The sequence below is a fragment of the Emydura macquarii genome, unplaced genomic scaffold (genome assembly GCF_026122565.2).
Source record: "Emydura macquarii macquarii isolate MOO-44397 ecotype Brisbane River unplaced genomic scaffold, CSIRO-AGI_Emac_v2 contig_3305, whole genome shotgun sequence".
In the NCBI taxonomy this organism is placed as follows: Eukaryota; Metazoa; Chordata; order Testudines; family Chelidae; genus Emydura; species Emydura macquarii.
In genome coordinates, this window is record NW_027133442.1 from 3,347,583 (window position 1) to 3,367,131 (window position 19,549).

The 19,549-nt window shown below is 54.1% G+C and overlaps 1 protein-coding gene across 5 annotated transcripts in view; it reads right to left on the reverse strand.

Moving 5' to 3' along the window:
- Positions 1 to 290: 290 nt before the first annotated feature.
- The window catches only part of KLC4 (kinesin light chain 4), a 52,755-nt gene continuing 33,496 nt past the window's right edge, over positions 291 to 19,549 (reverse strand). For 2 of the 5 annotated variants that reach the window (XM_067532930.1, XM_067532929.1), the window contains exons 14-16: positions 3,706 to 3,830; positions 3,122 to 3,179; positions 291 to 1,299 (exon numbers count right to left, since the gene is read on the reverse strand). In XM_067532930.1, coding sequence (XP_067389031.1) covers positions 1,210 to 1,299; positions 3,122 to 3,179; positions 3,706 to 3,830 — 273 coding nt within the window. In that variant the 3' untranslated portion in view covers positions 291 to 1,209. Of the gene's footprint in view, positions 1,300 to 3,121; positions 3,180 to 3,705; positions 3,831 to 13,170; positions 14,304 to 16,086; positions 18,617 to 19,549 lie in introns of those variants that run through there. The other 3 variants (XM_067532933.1, XM_067532932.1, XM_067532931.1) reach the window with 2 other exon arrangements.

Below are 19,549 nucleotides of genomic sequence, written 5' to 3' on the forward strand. Positions count from 1 at the left end.
TTCACTAATTTATGTCTAATTTGCCAAATTGGTTCATCCAGAAAATTCAGGAACCATCAAAATGTTTTGATTCAAAAAACCTTTTTGATTCAAGTTCTACTTTCATTTCATTTCATTTCATTTTTTTTAAAAAAGATAAACCCTCTTAAACAAAACCACAATGTTCTGTTTGACCCAACAAACCTTTTTTTTTGGTTCAGCCACTGACCTCCAAGGTTAGGAGCAGTTGTCCATGTCTGGAAGAGTGCAACCATCCCTCCCTCCCCAACGGCTTTGAGGCTCTCACCACAATCATTCCTGTGATTTATTTAATAAAATAAAGTACCACAATCAGAGGTAAATCATGGGTAACAACGGCCCCGCCCACTCACCCAGTGCCCCTGATAAGGCAGGCACAGGGAACATGGCCAGAATGAGACCAGGGCTTGTAGGGCTCCCAAGGACAGGTGCCAGTGGGTCTCCAGTGGAATGTCGGGAACTGGACACATTCCTGATGGGGTCAGCACCTGCCCTCGAAGCCTGGGCTGAGTTACACAGGTGAGCTCCCCGGGAAGGTCCTGGGGTTGCCAAGACCCTCCTAGCTCTTCTCTGCTTCCCAGGGAGCAGAGCAGGAAGAGCCCCAGTCCTGGGCACTGGGTGGCGCTGCGGTCAGGGAGCAGCTAATAACTAAGGAGAAGGGCGGTGCTGAGCTGGGAGAAGGGACAGGCATCCCAGGGGATGCTGAGGGAGCCTGCAGGTCTGCTTTAGAGCCCACCTGAGAAGGAGCTCCTCTCAGCCAGTCCCTGCCTTGTGGAAGGGCTGGCACCAGTCCTAGGGAGTGGGGAATCTCCACCCCTCAGCTCTGACAGCCAAAGCCCCAGGTAAGTGCTGCTGATGCTCATCTCTGAGCAAACACTGCTCTACGTGCTGCACCCAAAGCTGCGAGTTTCTGGCAAGGACCAGCCCCGGGCAGTCACCAGGCAGAGGGAGGCTCTCTTCCCAGGCTGTGCTCCCCACACCATGCAAGGCATGCCCCTCTTCCAGGGGCAGGGTCTGAGCCTGGCCAGGCTGGAGCTGTGGGCTGCAGGGAGGAGCAGTACAAGGCTGGAGCGATGTGAGCGTCTGAGAAGGCTCAGCTGGAGTGTCAGGCAGTGTGGGGGCCTGGAGGCAGTGCCAGTGCCCTGCTGCAGTCAAGCAGTAGGTGCATCTGAGATGGAGCCAGGAGGTGAGTCAGTTGGAGGTGAGCAGAGAGCTGTGAGATGACAGATCCAGGCTGCTGGCGCTGTAGCCTCTGCTCTTTGCCCCGAGGCCTGGGGAACCCTGAAAAACAAACCACACTGTCCAGGATCCCACATCCTCAGCAGGCAGGCCCATGCCCCGACAGCTTCCGCTCAGGTCCCCTGTCCCCTCCCAGGGGAAATGTGCTGACTGCCCTGCTCTGAGCTGAGCCTGAGGGGCCATGTCCTCTGAGCTCTCCGGCCAGACGTCCAGTGGCAGTAACCATTCGGGTTAGTTCACGCCCCAACCTCATCTCAATGGCATCATGTCTGATTTTCATCGTGACCATAGATGACAATATGACAGGAGCTGTGGAGCGAAGCTGGAGGCTTTGGGGCCTGGGGAGGGGCCATGGGGGGCAGTGTGGATTTAGCACATTAGTTGGGGGTGTTTTGTTAAAATCATCATCAGGGAAAACGTTACTGTTGACATGCAACTGTGCTGAGTAGGCTCCAGAGTCAAGAGCTCATCAACAGAAAGGAATCAATTCAGCCCTCTCCGAGCTACCGTTTCAGGCTGTCTGCAGACCCAGGCAGGCACATGCAGGAGTCATGCTTGGGCCACGTTTAAGGTTTCTTCCAACAACAGGGCTTGATTTTTGTTTTTAATGAACACTCAGACTCTGGAAAACAGTTCTGCAGCAATTCTGCCGTCCCTGGAATCGTACAATCCAGGCTCGGGCCGGTTCACACATGGGCCTGGAAAGTTGCTGCCCAGCCTGAATGGTCCTAGACACTGGTGTACCTGGCCCAGATCTCCTTCCAGAGCCTGTCAGGGGTGCTCTAGTTGGGCACAGGGCTGGGCTCCCACTGAGCAATGCCACCCTGCGTACTGGGCCCCGCTGTGGGGCGGGAGGGCTGGCACCAGCAGGGACCGGTGCTGTCCCACTGCTGGTTCCCTGTGACTGCAGAGTCAGTCATGGGCCTGAAGCGAAGCCAGGATGGCTGCTGCACATGGGCAGACAGCTCCACTGAGTAACTGTGAGGGCTCCCAGGTGTCTTTGTTCAGAATCTGGGAGCAGATCTCCCTGGGGCACCATTGAGGGAGAATGGCTGTCACAACAGCTCTGTGCCACACCACCTCTCCCGCCATCCAAGGCATCTCTCTACTCAGAGACTGGGCATCTGCCTGGGCTGAGCTCCCATCTCGAGAGCGGGACAGGCAGGAAAGGCTACCTTTTCCTGCAGACCTTTCTACGAACTGATTTTGGTTTTGTCTCTGTTTTCATCCAAATTTTTCATCAAATTTTGGAGATGTTTGCTGCCAACCCAAAACCTGACTAATCCCGTTTTTGGTGTGGGGTTTTTTCCTCAACAACTCTAGAAAACGTCTTTGAAAATGGGCATTTCCCATCACAACATCCGTTTTGAGCCCCAGTGCTCTGCCCCAGGATGCGCCTTTGCAGCAGGGATCGGCCCAGCAGCTTCCACAGGGAAGACTGGCATCAAACAGACATCTCTGCTCCTTCCCCCCTCTGCCCCTGGTCTTCTCCAGAGCCTACACTGGTGTCTCTGCAGTCTGCGTGAGACCTATGCTGTCCCCTCTCCCTTCCCCCCACTCCAGGGCCCCTGGGGGCCTAGGCTGCAGACACCTGTCAGATTTCTTGCTTCTAAGATCCTAGAGTCTGGTTCCCTTAATCTCTGGCTTTTAGTCCCTATCTCGTCTTTGCCCGCTGTGTCCTGACGCTACTGCACAGCTGATGGATGCTGAGCTCCCACTTCATTCTGCCGGGGCAGGATTTCGTTTCAGAAAGGAGGCTTTTCGGTCCTAACTGGTCAGTGTGCATCCCTGCTTAACCAGGCAGCTTTCCTATGCTCCACAGGCTCTAAGCTGAGGTGTGGGGGGCTTGCTGCTGAGCACTCACCTGGAAGGAATCGTCGCTGGATTTATCCAGGTAATTTAGTGATGCTGCTCGTTTCATGCTATAAAAGGAAAGGGAAAACGAGTGAGCTTTTGAGCTTGGCCCCTGCCCGTGGGGGGCAGCCTCCCGCCCCTCAGTCTGGCCATCACCTGTATCTCCACCTCCGACAGCACAGGGGCAGGAAGAAAGGAGCATAGTACATATGCTATCCCCTTGTCAGCCCCTGCCTCCACCCAGGGCCAGAGAGCTCCAGCCCTACCTCCAGGCCCATCCCCACAGTCTCCCTAAAGTTCCCTGGGTTCCCATCTCCCCACATGGGCAGTACGAGAGGGCCTCTTGCTTCCCCCTCCCCGTTTTCTCTGGGCCCAGCCTGCTGTCACTCTAGTGTGACTGAACGGAGCTGGCAGCGTCTATGCACGGCTGCCAGCCCTGGCAGGGCCCGAGGCCAGGGGGCTCTGCAGAAACCACTCCGTGAAAAGCCTCAGGAATGGGCAGCCCCTGGCATGCAAGGGCTGGGTTTCCTACTATGCCTTCCCATGGGCCTGAGAGTCAGCAATGGGTGTGAGGGCCCCTCGGGAGACTCGTACCTCACGTTCTTGGGCTCCACGGGGACATTCCCCTGCAGCTTCTTGACCAGCATTTCACTGCTCCTCCTTAGCACGGCCCGAAGCTTCAGCAGCGAGCTGCTGCGTTGGAGAGCACCAGTGCCATCCTGCAGAGGGTGAGACAACCAGCCGAGGGCGGTGAGATGGCTGACGAGCGCAGGGACTGCACCTCACACCAAGGGACAGCTGCAGCAGGACCTCTGCGCAAATCCCCCTGGCTCACTAAGATCTAAATACTTGGCAGATCACAGGTGAAACGGAGCCAATCCTCACCGAATCGGCACCTCCACCAATACAGCCCCAAAGCCAAACACGACCAGGACTCAGCTGGGAAAGACTCAGACGAGACAGGGGCTGATCTCCAGCCCCGCACTGATGCCAACCAGAGTCACTCACTCAGCCCAGGGAAATCAACATGACAGAGCGATTGCCAGCGAACCCTGGTGCCCCTTAACCAGCCATTAGCGGATAGGGACTCTCCCCGGGGGGGTGCTGGTGGTGTGAGCCCCATGCCTCTGGAATGCCAAGTGACCCCCCCATCTCGGTGCAGTTTGCAGAGGGAGAGCTGCTCCTGGATTGCCCCATGGCATCGACCCAGCACTATGCAATCTGTGGAGACTGAACCCCTTTGTGGGTCAGACGCAGGAGGAGGCAGAGTCCACACACTTCCCCCAGAAGGGCACCGCAGCTTCCCCACCCCGGGATGCAGCAAAGGTCAGGCAAAGACTGGTCGGGCTGTTGCTCTCTGATGAGCATGCCCTGGGTGGGCTGGCCAGAGCTGGGGTGGGTATACACTGAAGGGAGCTTTGCAATTCTTCTTAGGGGAGCCTGCTCATTTCTCACCTCCCTTGCCCTGGTAGCACTCTCTCTCCTCTCCACCCTCTTCCCTTCCCTCACGTATGCTCTTGGGCTGACCCTCCCTCCCCCTCCCAGGACCAGCGGGAGGCACAGGAGAGCGCTGTACTGAAAGCCTCCGGCTCCAGCTGGGCTCCTGCCAGAGGAGGGGCTGGCACTAGCGATGCTGGGTCTGAGAGACAGATCCTGCCCTGAGGAGGGCTTTCCCTCTCAGAGTCATGGATGTGCTTGGCTCCAGCTTTGCTCTGCTGAAGATCACTCCCGCTGCCATCTCTGCTTGGAAGGGTGTTTATTTGCTCTGTTTAGCGCATGTGGAGGCACCAGAGGTGCTCTGCAGCCTCCTCTTGAAGCCTGCTGACCTGTGGCTCTGGCAGCTCTGGGTTTGTGAAACATTCATCGGTGGATGTCTTGGACTGATATGGGGCAGAACAAAGAGGGGGCCACAGGCCCAGCATGGCTGTGGGATCCACCATGGGTCCCAGCTCAGCTACCCTGGGGCCACGGTTCCAAAGTGGCTACCCTGGGGGCCATGGGCCTAGTATGGCTGTTCTGGGGGCACGGGGCCAACATGGCTGCCCTGGGGGGCCTGCCAAGGGCTACAGGTCCCAGCACTGCTGCCTGGGGGGACCCACAGGAAGCTGTTCTCCCCCTACTCGCAGAGCAGGCTGACTTCCCTGGTCCCCTAACGGGAGCTGATCACGGCACGTCCCAGCAGGACCAGTGAGACCAGCACTCCTGGCTCACGCTGTGGGCCGCTGAGCAGAGCTGCCCTTTGTCGCTGCTCAGTTACTGCACGAGTTGGGGTGAAGGGCCTTGTGTTGCACCCTTTGGTCCAGTTTCCCCCCTTCAAAAGGGCTCTGCTCTCCCTACACCCTCAAGGAAGCTATCCCTCCCACGGCCCTTGCCAGGCACACACGGGGGCTGTTGTGTGTCCCAGCTGTGCTCTGCCAACAGCATGTCTCCGGTGCGTGGCCCGGCAGAGAGCACACGAACGCCCAGGATGTATGCTCCCCAGAGCACTGACCGAGTCTGGATGGTAATGGATGGGCCCTGCTGTCCTACGGCGGAGGGGAAGGCTGCACTGAAGCCCACAGAGAGGCAGTGCCTAAGGTCACCCAGCAAGCCAAGCCCCAGGGCTGGGGACAGAACATGGCAATTGCCTGGCCGGGTCCAGCCCAGGTCCCATCTCTGACATGGGCCAGGACCAGCTGCTCCTGAGGGAGGGGCAAGAAGCCCCCAGTGGCAGTGACAAGATAAGCTGCCCTCAGGGCAACCTAACCCTCCATTGGCTACGCCTGGCCTGCACTACCCAGCTGGAGCACGTTGGCACCCCGCTGTGAGAGTTGTCTCCAGGCCAGCCCCAGTGCAGAGACCAATGGAGAGCAGCGCAAACCGAACTCAGCATCATGGCAGCCAACACCACTGCTGACACGCCGGCTCAAGACACGGTACAACACTGTGCTGTGGGACAGGCCGGTGGGGTTGCCTGGCCCCCGACAATGGGACTATATCCCTTTCAAAGCTTTTGGTTGGTAAAAGATCCTTCTGACTGTGGCTCCAGCAGTTATCCTAAGCCACGTGTCCAGTCCTGTTTTGACGCCTGCTAAGCTCTTAGCCTCACCCCTATCTTGTGGCAGTGAGTTCCACACACCAACCGTGTCTTGTGTAAGTCTTGCCTGTGCTCAGCTGTGAGTTTGCCACCTTTCTGTTTTAACGACCGTCCCCTCATTCTTGTGTTATGGGAGCTGGTGAATAGCCATGCCCATGTGCCCATCCTTTTCTTCGCTCTTCGGTATTTGGGGTCCCTTTGTCACATCCCCTCTGATCCATCTCCTCTCTAGAACAAACAAACCCTATGTGTATAAGGCAGCACCTACAGGCCACAGCTCCAACTGTGCTAGGCGCTGTACGGACGTGAAGTAAGAGCTTGACAAGTGTAATAATCATGTATTCCCCCTATGCTAAAGAAACACACTTCCAAGTCCTGGGAACAGTGAGCTGTTCAAAACAGAAGCAGCCAAATCAGCACAGGGGCCCAGCCAGCCCAGGGTCCTGGCTCTCACACCAGCCAGGAGCAGCCAATCCAGAGGTGAGTGCATGAAATTCCATAAAGGACAATAAGGGGATAACTTGTGCAGAGGAGTGTCTCTCACAGCCTGGGCACTCAGTGGCAGAGTCATTCTCTGAAGCACTACGGCTTCTATCCCACTCCCAGCCTGAGTATCCCCTATACCCAAATGGCTCCATCTCTAGGAATGTGACAAGCTTTTCCTTTGATCAGGGTGGCAATTGCTACTTTCCACTTTCACTGAATGCTCCTTGTATCATGAGATCGTCCCTGCACGATGAGAGTTCTCTGTGCCATTCACTGATGTAGACCCCTGGGTCATATTCCCTCTAATTTGTCTCTTCTCTCACTCATCACTTCTAATCTTTGCAGTCTCCACCTGCAGAAGCTTTTCCAGGCCTTGAATAATTTGTGATGTCCATCTAAAAATCCCTTCTATTTCTCCTCTAGTGTTTTCCAAACAGGGTGATGTGCAATGCTCAGAGCATCGCAGGTAAGAGCACGCCATGCTGGCAGTATGACTGGCTATTCCATTCTTCTGTATTTTAGAGAATTTCACTGAGCTGCTGACAGCACTGCCCTCGTCTCTTGCACATGTGGTTCCAGTTAATTCAGAAGCCAGGCAGGTGGGGGAGTCATTCAGATGATTCTCTCCAAGTGCACTACCTTGGATTTGTCAGCACTGAATACTGTTAACATTGTGTGGCCCAGTCTCTGAACGCAGCTGGGTCCCAATGAGGTCCCTCAGAGTTCTCTATGGTCCTGACAAACTTAAATAATTAGGTGTTACTTGCATATTATCATTAATAAATATACTACACTCAAATGGCTCTTTTATGGAACCTTCTAACACTCCACTGTAGCCATCTGCGATGGTGGAAACTAACCATTTATTCCTGCTCTTAGTTTTCTATCTTAGCCGCTGTCTGATCATGACAGAACTAGGCCTCTCACTTAGTTTCTTTAGTAGCCTCTTGTACTTCAAAAAGCCTTCAACAATATCCCCCACAAATAAATCATACCAGCCATTCTTCTTTATTCGCTACTTGACATGTTCAGAGAAATCTAATAGCTTAGAGAGGCATGAAGCACAAGATAGGGTATTAGTTGGTGATTGCAACAGACCATGAAATCACGAGGGACCAACATGACCACCTCCTATTTCAGCAGCTACTAAAGTTACACATTTTTAAATCAGCAGGTCTGGCTACCTTTCATCCAAGAGTTTTAAAAGAAATTGACTCTCAATAAATCTTGAAACGCTGAGGAAGTTCCAGAAGACTGGAACTAAACTAACATCGTGCCAGTATTTAAAAAGGGTACACAGGATGACCAGGGTAATTATAGTTTGACATCAGTTCTGGGCAAAATAATGGAGCAACTCATATGGGATGCGATTATTAAAGAATTAAAGGAGGGTAATGTAATTAATACCAATTAACATGGATTTATGGAAAATAGATATCAAGTTATTTGACATAATCTATGTTTGATGAGATTTCAAGTTTGGTTGATAAAGATAACAGTGTTGATGTAATATTCTTAGACTTGTGTCAGGCATTTTACGTGGTACCACATAGTATTAGGATTCCAAAATGAAAACGATATGAAATTAACATGGCACATATTAATAGGATAGGTCTCAAAATGTAATTGTGAACAGGAAGCCATCATCAAACAGGCGGGTTTCTAGGGGGGTCCCACAGAGACTGATTGCTAGCCTTATGCTATTTAGTATTTTTATCAATGATCTGGAAGAAAAATAAAATTATCACCGATAAAACTTGAATATGATACAACAATCGAGGGAGCGGTAAATAATGAAGACAAGACACTGACACAGAGCGATCTGGATCACCTGGTAATCTGGTCTCAAGCAAACAATATGTGCTTTAATCTGACTAAACTTAAGTGTATCCATCCAGGAACAAAGAATGTTGGCCACACTTATAAGAGAGAGGACTCTATCCTGGGCAGCAGTGACTCTGAAAAAGATTTGGGGGTTGGAGCAGGTAATCAGCTGAACATCAGCTCCCAGTGCAACGCTGTGGCCAAAAGGGCTAATGTGATCGTGGGATGAATTAACGGGAATCTCAAGAAGGAGCAGAGAGGTTATTTTATCTCCGTATTTGGCACTGGTGCAACTGCTACTGAAATGCTGTATCTAGTTCTGGTGCTCACAATTCAAGGACATTGATAAATTGGAGGGAGTTCAGAGAAGAGCCACAAGAAGGATTAAAGGATTAGAAAACACGCCTTATTATAGTGACAGACTCCGGAAGGATTTATTTAGCTAATAAAGAGAAGGTTAAGGGGAGACTTGATTAGAGTCTGTAAGTACCTATACAGGGGACAAATATTTGATAATGGGCTCTTCAGTCTATCAGAGAATGGTAGAACACGATCCAATGTCTGGAAGTTGAACCTAGACAAATTCAGACCAGAAATAAGATGTCAATTTTTAACAGAGGGAGTAATTAGCCATTAGAACAATTTACCAGGGGTCGTGGTAGATTCAACATCACTGCACATTTTTAAATCAAGATCAGATGTTTTTCTAAAAGATCTGCTCCAGGAATTATTCTGGGGAAGTACTATGGCCTGTGCTGTACAGGTCACACTTGATAATCACAATAGTCCCTTCAGGTCTTGCTATCTATCCAGGCTGACTAGTCCCACATATCTAACATATTGAGAAATTAGATAACCCTACTTTTAATTATAATTTCAACCTAGTTAGCTGATCCGGAAGTATGGGCCCTGGGCTGTAATTCACAAGATCATTCTTGGAGCCTTTGCAAAAATAGGAAATGTTGTACCTATCTTCCAGAACTCTGGTGCAGTAGCTAATTTCAGTGAGTGGTGGTAACCAAGCCACTAAGGACCTGGGTTTAGGGCAACATGCCTCTGCACAAGTTACCCTCTAATTGTCCTTTATGGGATTTCACAGCCTGTCCTCTGAACTGTTGTCCTCTGTTGGCCACTGTTAGAGATGACCCATGGGTTAAATAGGCTCCTACTCTGCATGTTTTGGTTAGCCACTGTATTCCCAACCTCATCTAGAGCTCTTGACAGTACCACCTTATGCCAGAGCCTCCTTGCACTTTAATATTGGTATGATCCAGCATCTTTCCTTCTGACTCCTCAATCCTTGATACAGCAGGTCCAGGGTGTGAATTTCCCCAACATCCTTGGCCATGAAGACTTAGATGAAGAAATCCTTTAGCTTCTCAGCAATGTCCTCCTCTTCTGTATTTGTTCTCTTTGACTCCAAGTGATCCAGCCGACCCATCACTTCCCTCACACAATTCCTGCTTGTGATCTGCTTACACTTCTCTTTTTATTTTTAATACTTTTGGGCATTTGCTCTTCAGATTCCATCTTAGCCTGGTTGGCTCCTCAAGTTTTGTCTACTATAGTGCATGAACTTTTCTATTGACTTCAGTCATTTCTGAAGGGTCCCTTTGGCTTGAGTAATGTCTTAAACCAGCCAGTTAGCCAGACAGGTTTATTCTTGTGCTCCCTTCGCTTGTCCTGAAGTACACCTACCCTCTGAGACTCTTATCATTGCTTCCTTCAGTAGCATCCAGACCAAATTTATGAGGGTTGATTTCTTTACTTTTTACTCCAGTGCCTCTTTGAACAGCTTCCCCACTTTTTAAATTCCCATCGTACGTGTAGTGTCGACGTGCCAGGTTTTGGTGACTGTCCTTCCCCATCTGGTGACATTTTGGTCACTATCACTTAGAGCTCATCTACAGTCCTTTCTTGAGCCAACTGCTGTGTGCTACTCAGGACTCTCCTCTGATGTGCTCTGGAGCCCCTGTTGCAGAAGCAATCACTGAAAGGAACTGCTTCTCTGAACCAGGTCCTGTTGCACCATCTGACCAGTTTCTATGTGGAAAGAATCCCATTATTACTGCTGCATTACAGTGAGATGCCCTTTGATCTCCTTTAATAGGGCACATGCCGTATCCTTTTCCTGATCAGGAGGCTGATGGTAAAAAACTCTACTCTTGGATCTGTATTCTTCAGATTTGGAGCATGCCTGTATATCAACTGAGCTGTGTGGTTATTTCCACTCAGAAATATCGCCTCATTAGGTTCTATTGAACCCTTGATCTCTAGCTCTATTCCATCCCCACAGCTATCCTCACTGCAGAGGTGGATGCTACATGGCTCTCAGTTGTTCATGGATGTTGGTCATTCCGCCGTGTGCCACTGTATGATCAAGCTTCTCTCTCTGGCCAGGAATTCTAATCTCCCTCACTTGCTCATTTGCTTCTCACTGTAGGATAGACTCACTGTAGGGGTGGAATTACTTGTGACTGTATGCCTATTCTTAACTCCTGGGTCTGCCACTTTGATAACAGCATTTCCCTCTGCCTCAATGCTCCTGGCCTAGCCAGCCTTGTGTGTGGAGCTAAAAGCATTTCAAAAGAGTCTGTGACAGAGGCCCTTGGTTCAGGCATTCTTCTGAGTGATCAACATCTAGCTTTCAGCACTCTTCCTCCCACTACACTACTGAGGTAAATCATCCAACAGTTCTCCTCATCTCCCCAGACCCCACTCACTATTTCCAGTGGCCAAAATCCCCTATGGAAGCTCCCAGCTCCAATCCCAGTCACTGGAGCCACCTTCTGGGTCCATGAGGATTGGTCAGCCTAAACCATCTCCGTGGGAAGGTGGGCCCGCTCTAAGAGGATATGCCCTCCATCGCACCTACACCCCTCCTCCTGTGGGACTGACTGCAGTGCCAAGAGAACGGGAGGAGGCAGACCTGGTCGACAGCAGCTCTTTTGGTTGCCTCTCGAGTCGTTTCAGCTCTCTCTGCTTCTCCAGCACAGCAGCTCTGGCCTCAAGATGCTGTATGTGGGCTCTGAGGTCCAGGGGTTGTTTGCCTTGGATGCAAATGTACCCCCGCGGTCACAGCACCTGCCTCCTGGGCTGGGTGTCCTGGCAGCCAATCTTCTGGCCCAGAGCTAATATGGACCGGGGACCAGGTTATCTTCCTTGTAGTGGAGGGCAAGGTTTTCAGTGGTCTCTTTCATCCATGGGATATCTAAGCACTTTACACTAACAGCTAATCTAGCAGCCTGCCCTCTCCAACCCGCAGCACCCAGCTCCCCCACTGCTCACTCCAGCCATTGGCTCTCCCCTCACACAGGGGCAGTGACCATGGCTGGCTCCCCACGTCCTACGCGCTGTGGTGCCAGGCAGCCCACCTGGCTGGGGTTGGTGTGTGTGCTAGTTCTGTGTGCGGAGCCAGTGTGGGGTCCGCGTACTGGGGCAGACCCTTCCCCATGCAGCACAGGAGGGTGCTGTCCCATAGCAGCAGAGCTCAGGCAGGCTAGTGCCCAGAGAGAGGGAACGGAAGGACCAGAACAAGTGCTTTCCGACGCCCAAAGACCCTTCACAATAACAGGAGAGCAGATAAACCTTGGAGTAAAGCGTCAAGGCTTGTAAAAATAGGGGTCTCCCTCCCCCAGGAAATTTCATTAGTCACTTCAGAAAGTCCCACAAGGCAGCTGACCCTTGCTCTCGAGAATAAAGCCTGTCTCTAGCCGAGAAGTGCTCCTGTGTGAAATAACACGCAGCATCCTGCAGCGAGGGAGGCCAGACTGCTGGAGCTGAGAAGATGCTGCCTAGGAAGAGGGCACAGCAAGCCCACCTCAGAGTGGCAACTCTCATACTCCACGGCATGAGGGGCAGGAGGGAAGCTGGTCGCGTGATGGAAGGGGACATGGGAGAGATGGAAAGACAAACTCTTTGCTGGGACGCCTACCCTGGCAGAGGTAGAGGCAGCTCAGCATTCCTCATGTGCCCCGGCGGTCACTCCACACACACACATAGCCAGACGGGGGCAGGGTGATCAGCTAGCCAGACCTCCAGTAGAACACAGGTCAGAGAACCTCACCCAGTGACTCCAGCACCCAGCCTGACGGTCCGCTGGGCCAGCGCAGAGCGCTTTTAGAAACACATCCAGTCTTGAATGAGAGATTCCCAGCGATGGAGGAGACACTACATCCCTGGATGAATTGGTCCAGGGGTTAATTACCCTCAGTATTAAAAAGGAGGGATTCAGTCCTTACGAATGCAGAGGGCAGGGCACCCGATGCCTATGAGGACCATCTTGTAACTTGCCTGCTGTGCACAGGATGTTGGCAGACATTTAGACAGACTTGTCATTAGTGCCGGAGGGAGTCTGATCGTGGCACTAATGGCAGCAGGCAGCGAAGGTACATTTAGCTTGCTAGGAATAAAGCTTTCAGGTCTATGCACAGAGGGAGCTTCGGCATCTCCCAGCATTGACGAGAAGATGGGATGAGGGTTTATTTTTTCTGGCTTTGGGGATCCTTGGGGGGTGGGACAGCCCCTCCGGCAGGGATGAGGGGGACCCCACCCTGACCAAAGTGTTGCCGACAGTGACCACTAACAAGAACGTGGGTGGAGGGGTTTATCTGAACTCGGAGCTGAAGGAGCACTCAGGCCGGGCAGAGAGCTCCATGGGGTGCCAGCACAATGCAAAGACATCTGGCTGCAGTAGAGAGGGGACGGACTGCAGATGACCTGGATCAGGCACAAGGTAAGGTCACAGAAGTAAATTCTGGGGAGGTGACAAGGCATCCGCCTAAGTCCTACTGGAGTTAGTCCAATGTGAGATGCTCAGAAGCAAAACGAGGGGAACTAGAATGCCTGGCAGTGCACAGGGAGCTGGAATGTCTCGGGCTGTAAACAGTACAGGAGGACAGCTTATGGCCAGAGGGGAGGACCAGCACTGTGTCCGCAGGGTTCCAGACTCTAGTGGAGAGGACTACAGCCCCATCTGCATGGACAAATTACATGTCATTCCACTGTGGCAGCTTCGCAGAAGAGATGCAGGTGAGGCCTGTCTAGACCCAAGAAGACTGAGGAGTCGCAGAAGGACCTAACCTGGCTGTAGGAATGGGCAGAACAGGTGATGGCAGCACTGCTGACAAATACAAGGGACCCTCCCACTCACTCATTCAGTTCTAAATGGCCAGAGGTAACAGACAGGAGAGCCCTGGTCTGACCCTGGCAATTCTGACGCTCTGCATTGAACCATCTCCTGTTCCCAAGACTTGCCACTGGTTTCTAGCACAGGTCAAACACACTCTTAAATCCTTCCTGTTGTCACACAGCAACGCCCAGCCTTCCTCCTTCTGCCAGAGGGGGAAGGTGGTCATGTGACAATGCAGGGATTGAGAATTCAGGACTCCCTGCTCGTCAGAAGGAATAATTTTAACTACTTCCACACCTCAAAGAGTTCTACCTTAACCATAGCCGCAGGGAACAGGCCTGTGGGAAGCTCAATGGCAATCTCTGTGCCATGGGCCACAATGGTCAAAAATGAAAAAATATATTACGGCTGATAAGGAATGGGATGGAGAATAATGCTGAAAATTACAGTGCCCTCATATAAATCGATTGTGCAGGCTCAGCTGGATCCAATGCACAGCACTGCTCCCCCTGCCTGAGACAGGATAGTGCAGCAGCAGAGAGAATTAATGACATGCAGTGGGAATGATCAAGGGCCTGGAAAAACTCCTATGAAGAGAGGTTGGAAAGACTGGAACTGCACAGGCGTAAGCTCTTTGGGCCAGAGACTGTCTCCTCCTCCATGTCTGCACAGCACCTAGCACAACGGGGCCAGTCTCAGTTAGGGCCACGGGTTGCTACAGTAATACAGTACAGATAACATTTACTCTAGAGAGGGCCGGATAAGAGGGGACACGACAAAGGGACACAAAGTGCAGAAGGGCAAAGAGAAGGGCAGGCAGGCATGGCTAGTCATCCACTCCCGTAACACAGCAAGGGGATAGTTATGAAACTGAAAGGTGACAAATTCACAACTAAGCAAAGGCAAGCTATCACACAACACACTTGGCATGTGGAACTCACTGCCACAAGAAATATGTGATTCTTCCTAGGTTTTCAGGCCAAAAGAGACTAGATTATCTAGCCTGACCTCCCTTACCACACAGGCCAGAGCATTTCACCCAGTTACCCTTGGATGGAACCCAGTTACTTGGGTTTAGCTAAAGCCTCTTCCCAGAAAGGCCTCCCCTCGGCATTTCATGACATCAGGAGGTGGAGAATCCACCCCTGGCCTGGGGAGTTTGTTCCAATGGCTCATCCCTCTCACCGGCAAACATCTGCGCCTTCAGTCTAACTGGAATTTGTCTGCATTCAGCTTCCAGCCCCTGGCTCTTGTTCTGCTGGTCTCGGCTAGATTAAAGAGCCTACCAACACCTGACATTTTCTCCCCACGAAGGCATTTATACTCCGCAAGCAAATCCCCTCTCCATCTCTTTTACAATCTGAGCAGCTTGAGCTCTGTCCTTCTCTCACCGGGAGGCATTTTCTCCAGCTGACCAGCCCTCAGATCAGTTTACGTCTTTTCTCTGCACCCCTCCAATTTTTCAGTTGTTGCCAAATGCTTAGCAGTATTCAACAAAGGACTGGCTATTTCTCAGGCTAACTAATGAGATATTCAGAGATACAGCAGTGAGGTGTTAAAGAAAGGATGGGGTAGGGATACTCCCCCTGCTGCAGGGCATGAATCAGCCTCCAGCTAATAGGGTCAGGAGGAAACTGCCCTTGGGGGTAGATTATCCCACTGCTACTACTGCCACGTTTCTTCCGGCCGGCTCTGGCACGAATTGGAGATGGGCCCTGGCTCCAACCTGGCCTGGCAATTGCCACACGAATGGCTTAGTTCCCACAGTCAGTCCTAAGGGGCTCTCACGCTAGCCCCCCCTGCCCCCAGCACCCTACAATACTCCTGCTTGTAGCACTGATGAGCCCTGAATCATGGCTTGAGCACAGGCCCTGCAGCCTCTGTGAGCAGTTCTGTGTTGCTGTCCCAGCTTTGCGTATGTCGGGAAGCTCATTCCCAGCCCTACTGTGCTCTCTTACGGCCCTTTGGGGGTGGCAGGCTGGGACGCTGACCCTCAGTGACTGCAGACACAGGCCTAGGGAGGCAGAAGAGCCACAGCTCGGGTCCAGGACTGGGAGTCAGGGTAGCTGGGGTTTTTCCCAGCTCTGCTTCAGCCGCCTCACGTGATCATGGACAACTCACTTAGAGCAACACTTTCCAAAGTGGCTCCTAACTGGATGCCCAGCCTGAGCTAGCCACGGCCGGAGAACCCACAGCTCCCATTGAGGCGAGCATCAGCACCTCCAGAAACCAGCCCCTGCCCTGAGCCGGCCACTTTGGGACATGTGACAGCAGCTGTCCGTGCCTCACTCACTCACTGCCATGCTGAGGTGCATGGGCCCTGCTGAGCAGTAACTCCTCCCACACACAGGCACCCAGCCCCCCCACACACCCCTCCTCCTGGCACTGTTTTGGGAAGGGAGGGGCACAGGCTGCGCAGGGCCAGGCCCAAGGAAGGAGGGGGCTTGCGTCACACAGCACTGGTCCGAGGACCAGGCAGAGGCCAGGCCCGTGTTGCATGGAAAGAAGCACAGGGCAGCAGTTCTAGTCTGGCTGCCTTTAATTGGAGGTAAATTAGTTCACAGCAGCAGTGAGGAGACCAGGGCACGTCCGAGAGGGTGCAGGGGAGAAGCGCCGCAGCAGAGGCTATTCCCACACCCAGGGCCTTCAGCAGGCAGGCCTCTGAATAACCCAATGGCAGGCAGAGCGCACAGCCATGCAGGGCCCACGGCATGGGCGGAAGAGAGGCACAGGAGCAGGGGCTGGCTTAGGGCTCTCTGGGGAGGCATTGGAAGCAGCAGCCAAGGAGAGGCTTCCCCACAGTGGCCTGGACCAGACCTTGCTTAGGGCTAGAGCACGTTCACATGGGCAAGCGAGCTAGGAGCCCAGTGCCCCTTGGCACTCAGGGAGGGGAGGAAGCAGCTGCTGTGCATCTGGCATTAGCTGGCCACCAGCTCCCTGAAGCATGAGCCAACTAGAGATCCTGCCCCACCCTCATTCCCCAGGGTGCCAGGCCACAGAGGAGCCACTGGCAGCAAGGGTTGGCATTCTCAGAGGCCCCACTGAGCCCTGCCCCACAGCCCCCATAAAGCACAGAGCTCCAGGGCTGAATGTACCCCCTTTGCTAGGCAACCCACCCCAGGCCACCGAGCCCTAGGGCAAAAGACCCCACTGAGCCCCAGGCAAATGCCCCCCTTGTGAGGCAGCCCTGCATCCCCTTGTGCTGATGGTCCTAGGAGACCCCTCCTAGACTGCCTGCAGCCCTGCCATCTCCCATGGCCCTTGCGACAGGCAGCACTGGCTCTCTTCTCTGCGCTCCCACTGTTGGACTCGGGGCCAGTCCCACCGCCGGCTGCCTGGGGCCCTGGCTGAAGGGAACTGTGGTCTCAGCACAGTTCTCAGGCGCTCCCAGACAGACCCCTCTTCAGCATCAGACTCTCTGTCTGCAGGAGGGGGGCAGCCTTTCCGGCCACAATTGGAAGGGGAGAAGGGCAGGGCAGGCAGCGTGTGGACACATTCCCCACCTGTAGCCTCCTCCTAAGTGCTAGGAAGTGACCTGGAAATGCAACTCCCAGCCCAGATCCCAAAGGCCTGTGTGGGTCGAGGGCTGCTCAGCCGCTGTCTGGCCATGAGGTGAGCTAGGAGAGGGAAGTAGGGGCTCCCCTGTCCACGTCCCACCTTGTGCCTCAGAAACACACCCTGCTCTGCCTCATCCCTCACCCCCACCCACCTTCCCTCCCTCCAGCCTGCTCCCAGCACTCAGCCCATCTCCGCCCAGCTCCTCTGGCACACCCCGTCCCCTCAGCCCACCCCACTGCTCCTCCCACGAGCAATTCAGCCCTGCCCCCAGCGGAGCGCCCCACTGTGCGGGGGCCTTCTGCTGGGAGCTCCAGCAGCAGCCCGGCTGCTCTGTGTCCCTTCCCTTGCCCCCTAGCCCCAGCCTCTGCTCCTTCATTTCCTGCTCCCTTCTTCTTAAAGGAGCAGCACTGCCTGTGCTGCTCCCTCCCCGCCTCGGAGCTACTGGGGAAACACAAAGAGCCACCCCCGGCCCCACCCTACGGTCTCAGCAGAGAGGCCAGGACTGTATAAGCCACAGCTGAGAGCAGACGCAGCAGCCCCTGTCCCTCCCAAGCCCTTCAGCTGCTGCCCCCAGCCCTGACTAGGCGGTGCCCCGGGGCCAGTCTGGATCCACTGCCCCTGCTTGCAGGGTGTGACTCCTTGTTCACCTCAGCCTTGGCCCCTGGTTCAGTCCTCACTCCCACTAGAGCCCAGCGCTACCAGCCCAAGAGGCAGAGCAGGGCCTTCCCAGCCACCCTTGCTCACCCAAGCCTCTGGCCCAGCACAGCCATGGGAGAGGGCCAGGCCACGGGTGACAGACCCAGGCCCATTCTAATGTGATACAAGGCTACAGGGAATGAAGTGCCCACACACGGCCCAGGCCTGCACCCCCCAAACCGTACCCCCCGCCCTCCAGCCTCCCTGGGCCCTGACAGCTAGGGGAAGAGCAGGGAGCAGGCTGGCAGGCTGGGGCTGAGGGGGTGTGTGCTGCAGAGCAGTCTGTGAGATGATGGGGGAGTGTGGGTGGGGGGGGGGGGGGGGGGGTGAGGTCCTTTGGGTGCCTGGTGCACACCCAGGAAACGAGGACACTTTCCATCAGTAGGCCTGGCCCCAGCGACACAAGGAGAGAAGCAGAGGTCGGGGGCCAGAGGGATCCCTGGAGCAGCCCCGGCCTGGCCGAGGGCATAGGCAGCTCCACGCAGACTCTTCCTGCTCTCTGGCTGGCTGACAGCGTACAATGGCGGAGCCCCCTGCAGCCAGGCGCTCGTCTGCAGGTGCTGTGGCGCCCCTCGCGCGCTGGGAAGGTAGGTTGGGGACCGGTGCGGAGTCCTTGCCGAGGAAAGCAGGAGCGGTGGAAGGAGGGATGGTGTGGAGGAAAAGTCGGAAGGTACAACACATACATCCAGGTGATTGTAGTGGAAGGGAAAGGGAGTCTCAGGAGGCATTTAAGCCTAGTGCACAGAGAGGAGAAAGACATCATTTACAAAGCCCTAGTGAGGCAGGAGGTAACCGGAGGGGCAGGCAGGGCCAGTGCCCCAGCCTGGGCAGAGCCAGAACTCAGCAGCTGGGGCCAGGCCATTCCTAGGGGAGCTGGGAGACTCCACCAGGGGCCTGAAATGGTGAGCTGCTGCAGCACCAGGACAGAGAGGAAGTTCAAGGGGGCAGTGGGGAGAGCTGGATCAGGAGAAGACGGGCTCGCTGAGTGCAGACAGGGAGGCCGGGGAGGGTTTGGGAGCCTGACCTTGGACTGTGACCAGAGAGCTCATGGAAGGAGGTGCAGACACTCTATCTCCCAGGCGTTTAACTAGTCACAGCAGGGAACAGGGGCCCACAAGCAGTGACTACAACCTCTTCTTCTCCCACGTGCTGCCTGGCTGGCTCCCGGGGCTGTGATCAGTTTCTCAGGCTCTGCAGGCCAGATAGGCCTGGGCTTGCTAATGAAAACACCAGCAGAGCCCCCCTACCCTCCTCTTGCTGAGTGTTCAAGCCCCTGCAGGCCTTAGTTTTGGTTGGAAAGGGCCCACATGCACTGGGGCCCTTGGGAGGTCTCCTTTGCAGCTGCCTGCACTGCTCCAGGAGAGGGGAAGGTACTATCTGCCCAAACCCGCTGCAGAGCGAGCCTGCTGCCAGGGGAGCTGCTCTGGGGAGGGCAGGACAGCAATTTGTGGACAGCAGTCTCTGGCCCTCGAAGGCCTTCTGTGTCCACCAACTTGACCACTGGAAGTTATGCAACCTTTGGCCCAAGAGGTTAGACAGGCAGGACAAGGGATTAGCAGTAGGGGCTGGGAAGCTAGGATCAGAGCCACAAGTGGGGCTTTGAACCCTCCAGGTCAGAGCAGGGTGCAACTGCCCAGGCGGAACAAGATCCACCTACCACGGGAAGG